Raw genomic sequence first — 5,859 nt, forward strand, 5'->3', positions numbered from 1 at the left:
CCCGACTACGTCCTGTGCAGCGTGGAGATGCAGGAGAAGCTGATGCCTGCCCTGCGTGAGGCCATCACCGAATATTTTGGTTCCAACCCACGGGAGTCCCCTGACTTTGCCCGCATTGTGGGAGATAAGCAGTTCCAGCGCGTGCAGGCGCTGCTGCGCAGCGGGCGTGTGGCCATCGGGGGACAGACAGACGAGAAGGAGCGCTACATCGGTGAGGAGGAGGTTTGGCGTGTGGGGAGCAAGGAAGTGCTTGGCAGGGGGATGTGAGATACGGAAGCAGAGCCATGACCACAGGGACCACAGACAGAGACACGGGGAGATTGTGGAAGGCTCCAAACCAACTTGGGATATTCTACGATTTGGTGACTATGTTTCTGTGGTTCTATGAGCTTTGTTTGGGAAAGGAACCTGTGAAGCAGCAGGTCCCTGGCAAGCCGGGGCTGATGTGAGCACCCATGCCTGTGCAGTGAGCTGTTTGCTTCCTTTCTCCTTCTTCATAGCCCCCACAGTACTGGCAGATGTGCAGCCCTCTGACCCCGCCATGCAGGAGGAGATCTTCGGACCCATCCTGCCCATTGTCGTTGTGGCCAACATGGATGAAGCCATTGACTTCATCAATGCACGGCCCCGGCCATTGGCCATCTACGCCTTCTCCTGCGACAGCAAGGTGCGTGTGGTCCACAGGGCAGAAAAGGGAAGGAGGGAAACTGGGGCAGCGGGACATCAGCACCATGTCCCCTTCTGTGCTCCCTCCAGGTGGTGAACCAAGTGCTGGAGAGGACGAGCAGCGGGGGCTTCTGTGGCAACGACACCCTGATGCACGTGACGCTGACCTCGCTGCCCTTCGGTGGTATCGGTAGGTCCAAGCCCCCAAGCTTGTCCCACCTGCACCCTTGGCTTCAGCTCCCTCGGGCTGATCTCTGGGGCTTTGCAGCCCTGCTTCTGCTGAGTGCATGCGGGGCACTGCAGGTTTTCTTCTCCCCGTGGTCCACTGTGTCAGCAAAAATGCCTCATCAAATATAGGGAAGTTTGTACCACTTGGGTATTTCCTTGGTATTTCTGAGCAGAATGAGTTGCCCACATTCTGTGCCAGGGTTGGGCTTTTGTCCAGCATGAGGTTTACCTGAATGCTCCTCAAATGCTGGTGATTTTGCTCAGTCCATTGCTTGTCCTTGTCTGGGAGCAGATCCATAGCATTGTGCTTCTCAGGCAGGGGAGCTTTCCTCTTGCAGCAGCGTGGTGCTGGATTGCAGCTCTTAACATCACTCAGGAGGCAGTTTGTACATTCATTCTGCATTTTAAGGCTAAATATTAGGAGGAAAACATCTATAAATGTTTGGGAAATTTGCTTGTGGTAATAGGAAGATCCTCCTCAGTCAAGGGGAACAGTTTTTTGCCCTTCGAGGAGCTTATATGCACATAGCAGTTGTTTTCTCATCTGACAAAAGGTCTGCTGAGCTCTGGTTGTAGCACTGTCTACCATGAGATGCTCAGGGGTGAGCACTGAAATACAGGATGACTGTGATGTTTGTTCCCCGGAGTTCTTTCTCAATCCTGTGGTCTCTTCCCTGGAATTTCTCTATTGTGGAGATTATTCTGGGAAAAAGACTCCACGTGCTCAGCACGTCAGAGCTGCCAGCTGATTCAGCCATAATAAGGCAGCACAACAGCAAAGCAGAATTAATTCCTTGCCTGATTGCAGATCAAGGAACAATTGGTGGTGGTTCCTGTGTCGTAACTTATCTTTATGGAAATGATTCAGAGAAACTGCCTCAAATTATCAGGTGGAGGGCCTGAATTCACCAGAGCCAAGATGACATTTGCCAAAGCTATTAACCATGACGTGAAACCTCGAGCTTAAGTCAGCCACAGGAATTGGGAACCAACGTGGCCAATGGCCTCTGATTTTTACGAGGAGCTTCTTCCTGGAGCTCTTTGTTCCAGATGGATTGGTGGCTCCTGACCATGGGTAGATATGGTAGGGCCCCACATCAAGGGGGAAACTGGGGAAATGCGGCCCAGCAAAGCTTTCTGAAGAGCTCGTGACCACATAGGCAGGCACAGACTGGTCAAAAGTTTGCAGCTGGGGCAGCAAGCAATGGTGAGCTGCAGGGAGCAGCTAGTGCGGAGCGACTGAGCCCTGGTGGGGATGGAAAAGGAATGGGGAAGGGCAAAAGGTGCTGCACCGCGTTGGCCGCTGTGTTGGCATGAGAAAAGCCAGGAGTGTCTTTCCCTTGTGCTTATGGTGCTTGAGCTGGGCAGGAGTCCCATAGCAAGCCTGGACCTGTGCTGTTTGTTGCAGGAAACAGTGGTCTGGGGAAATACCATGGCAAGTTCACCTTTGACACCTTCAGTCATCACCGCGGCTGCCTGCACCGCAACATGGGCCTGGAGGCTATCAACTCCCCGCGCTACCCACCCTACACCCAGCAGAAGCTGGGGCTGATGACTGCCACCTTTGAGATCAAGCGCAAGGGCATGTGCACCCTGCTCTGAGCAAGGCCCTGTGCCACATACGGACTGACCAGGACCCAACCCGTGCCACGTCTTGTGTCACACTACCACCCTGATGCATGTTGGACAGTGGGAACTGACCCCTCCTGTGTGCCTGCTCCTCTCCAGCTTCCTGTGCTCAGGGCTGTGTGCTGTGACACATCTAAAATGATGACGGTTTCTTGTTCTCACCCCACCTGGTAGAGCAATAGTGCCCTGCTTGCTCAGGACTGGCAATTAGCCCTATCTCATTTCTGTTTAGATGACCTTCCGATACTCTCCTACTGGCTGTTGTTTTTTTCTCTGTGTATAACTCTGCCCTCAGTAAAGACTTTGCACTGAGCTCTGCGGCCTCACTTCATCCCTCCACTGCCTTCACAGCTTAATCCTGCATCCCTGCACCATACCTGGACACCCTCATTCCCCATCAGGCCATCCCATCATGGGCAGGGGGCCCTCACTTGTGATACAGCCGTGGGGGCAGCTAGAGGAGCTGCAGGGACATTGGGCTGAGGCCCCACGCCAGGGCCGGACCCGAGAGGCAGGGCAGGGCTGTTCTTGGTGCCGTGGTGCCAGGGGCACAGCTTTAAGGTTACCGCTCTCTGTCCTGCATCTTGAGTGGTTTGGGCTGGAGCGCAGCCAGCAGTGACGCAAGGAGCTGAGGGGAAGGGCAGGAAGCTGGCGGTGGAGTCCCTGCTGCAGAGAGAGACGCAGCGTGTGCTCAGCGGCAACACAGCTGCAGTGTTGGGGTGCTAAGCAGGCTCCCCAAAGCCACCCCTTCTGGGTAAGGCTCCCATCAGGCCAAACAGCTGTGGAAGGTGTACTGTGCAGCCCCGTGCTCCTCCTCGTTGCTCCCTGAAGCTGTTGGTTCCTGAACGCAGCTTGGCATGGAGCAGCCTCTTGAGCATCCCGGGCAGCCCACGGATGGTGAGGCTGGCACAGCTGGTGGGGATGACGGTAGCATGAGGTGAGAGCAAAGGGATGGCGACAAGCAGCCGGGCTGGAAGGGAGGCAGGAGGCGCCCAGACAGCCTGGCCACCCCAGCTTGATGCTGCAAGGTGCTGGGTTGTGCTGGGGCAATGCAGAGCCCCTGTGCCTTGGCACCCAAAGGGGGCTGTGATGGGGTCTCCCTGATGCCCCCATCCCTGCAGTGAGAACCCCTATGCGGGGCTGGTGAGCCAACTGCGGGCAGCCTGGCTCTCAGGGAGGACACGCTCCTTGGAGTACCGCATGGCACAGCTGGAGGCCCTGGGCCGATTCCTGGAGGAGAAGAAGCAGGACATCCTGGAGGCCGCCGCCTTGGACATGCGCAAGGTAAGGCCCCCAGGGCTGGGCACTGGAGGATCCAGGGGTTGGCAGGGCTGGGGAGCTCTGCCCTGGGCATGGAGCCCATGGGTGTACATAGAGGCAGTAAGGAGAAAACCATACCCCGTCTCTATCAGGAGCAGCCCATGGGGGCTGCAGGAGTCCAGCGAACATGGAGGGGACACTGCCAACCCTTGTCCCCAGAGCCTCTGCCTGCAAAGAATGGCTGGGGTCATGGGAAACACTTGGACATATTTATCCATCCCTTGCTCCCATCATTTTCTCCCTGCTCTCTCCCTCTGAAACCAATCCCCACCTTGCTTGGTGCTTGGTCAAGCCCTCACACCCAAATGCACCCCATCCTGACTGTATCCCTGGCACCACTGCCTCCCCAGCCTCTGCTTCCTCCCTGGTGCTCCCAGCAGGAGCAATGGGGCAGAGCAGACCCAGTCCTTGTGCTCCAGACCCCCAGCCTGAACCTCCCCACTTCGGGACAGCTCATTCACCTGCACCATGAGCGCTATATAGGGTTCATCATCTTCTTTTCCCCACCTCAGTTCAGAACCTCCCCTTGGACAACTGCCCATCCTTGCAGCCTTTTCTCATTTGTAAACACCAGCTCTTGTGCTGGAAGGTGATGCAGAGTGGTGCTTCATTTCACCCCTTTCCCATGGCTGCTGTGGGACCCCAGGGACTTGGGAGGGTCTTGTACATAAGAGAAGTGCTTGAAATGGGGAAGCACTGCTGAGGAGCCCAAGACTGGATTAGCAGCGACTTGCTGATGGTTGTCTCCAAAACACCACTGATGGCAGCAGCTAGGTAAAGGCACATGGCTGTAAGGACACAGGTACGATGGGTGGAGCGTGACCAAAGATCTGCTCAGCCCCGTCTCTCCAAACAATGCTCAGCAGTTGGCAAATCCACATGATACTTGCAAATACCCTCCCCACTTAGTGTCCTTGGAATGTCCTGGAGCTGTGCACCTCCTGGGGTCTAGGGATTCTCCAAATCCCTGCTCCTTCTGGACAGCCCCATCTCCTCAGGCTCCGCTCCACAGCCTCCTCTGAAGATATCTCAAAGCTTTTGCTTCGCTGCTGTTGCTCCCCTTGAGGCTTGGCAGGGTACCCATAGCAGTGTTAAAGCCCCTTGAGATGGGTGTGAGAGATGCAGGAAAGCATGGAAGCAGTGATGGGCACAGTGCTCTGCACCCCCAGCCACCCTTCGAGGCTGAGTTCTCTGAGGTCCTTCTGTGCAAGAACGAGCTCAATGAAGCCCTGAACAACCTGTCCCGGTGGATGAAGGACAAGCATGTGGACAAGAACCTGGTAAGGGAGAAAAGGACCTTGCCAGCGTGGGCTGCTGGAAAGCCCAGAGCATGAAGAGGGCTGTTCAGGTGGAATCTGACCCACACCAATGTGCTCCTGTAGGTGACGCAGCTGGACTTGGCTTTCATCCGCAAGGACCCCTATGGGGTAGTGCTCATCATTGGGCCCTGGAACTACCCCATCTACCTCCTCCTGGTGCCCCTCATTGGGGCCATCGCTGCTGGTGAGGCTGAGCCCGTCCCTTGCTTACAGGATGTGGGCAGCACATGCCAGGGCTGGGGAACACATTGTTGGTTGAATCTCCCCCCAGGTAACTGTGCCATCATCAAACCCTCAGAGCTGACCAAGAACAGTGAGAAACTCATGGACGAAGTGCTGCCCAAATACTTGGACAAAGTAAGAAGCCCATGTCATCCTTGTCCCTGCCTCATGGCAGTGTTCTTCCCGCCCCTTGTGTACGCTGAGCTGTTCCTATACTCCCCATCTCTGAGTCTTCTGAGATATGCAGACGTGCACCTGTTCTCACCCATTATGCACTCCAAAGCATGGGGTTCCTTATGGCTGTGCTCCCTAGAACTAGCCCCTGGCTGCCCCACTGCTCACTCAGACACAGCACTTCATCCAGGGTGCTGATAGTGGGGATGGGAACAGAGCGACACAGAGGGTCCCCTCCTCTTCTGCTGCAGGAGTGCTTTGCCGTGGTGACTGCTGGTGTGGAGGAGACCACCAGGCTGCT

The 5,859-nt window shown here is 55.9% G+C and overlaps 2 protein-coding genes across 2 annotated transcripts; both read left to right on the forward strand.

Moving 5' to 3' along the window:
- The first annotated feature begins 27 nt into the window (after positions 1-27).
- Positions 28-2,808, forward strand: LOC122193087 (aldehyde dehydrogenase family 3 member B1-like). The gene is made up of 4 exons (XM_042893804.1): positions 28-211; positions 405-667; positions 757-856; positions 2,303-2,808. The coding sequence occupies exons 1-4, from the start codon at positions 28-30 to the stop codon at positions 2,494-2,496; spliced, it is 741 nt and encodes a 246-aa protein (XP_042749738.1). The 3' UTR covers positions 2,497-2,808.
- Positions 2,809-3,228: 420 nt separating this feature from the next.
- On the forward strand, positions 3,229-5,853 carry LOC122193088 (aldehyde dehydrogenase family 3 member B1-like; the record flags this gene model as incomplete). The annotated part of the gene is made up of 6 exons (XM_042893805.1): positions 3,229-3,460; positions 3,645-3,807; positions 5,013-5,123; positions 5,226-5,346; positions 5,434-5,519; positions 5,810-5,853. Coding segments are annotated over exons 1-6 (605 nt in total), but the record flags the coding sequence as incomplete, so codon positions are not given.
- Positions 5,854-5,859: the final 6 nt, after the last annotated feature.

Source organism: Lagopus leucura, unplaced genomic scaffold, assembly GCF_019238085.1.
Source record: "Lagopus leucura isolate 7727_CA_CO unplaced genomic scaffold, USGS_WTPT01 59934-0_obj-0_obj, whole genome shotgun sequence".
NCBI lineage: Eukaryota > Metazoa > Chordata > Aves > Galliformes > Phasianidae > Lagopus > Lagopus leucura.

What these genes read in the sequence shown, in the direction of transcription:
- LOC122193087 (XM_042893804.1), top strand. Translation starts at nt 28, where the DNA reads ATGCAGGAGAAGCTGATGCCTGCCCTGCGTGAGGCCATCACCGAATAT. An exon ending in CGAGAAGGAGCGCTACATCG is followed by an intron (nt 212 to 404) that starts GTGAGGAGGAGG and finishes TGTTTGGGAAAG; the next exon opens with GAACCTGTGAAGCAGCAGGT. An exon ending in GCTGCCCTTCGGTGGTATCG is followed by an intron (nt 857 to 2,302) that starts GTAGGTCCAAGC and finishes TGTTTGTTGCAG; the next exon opens with GAAACAGTGGTCTGGGGAAA.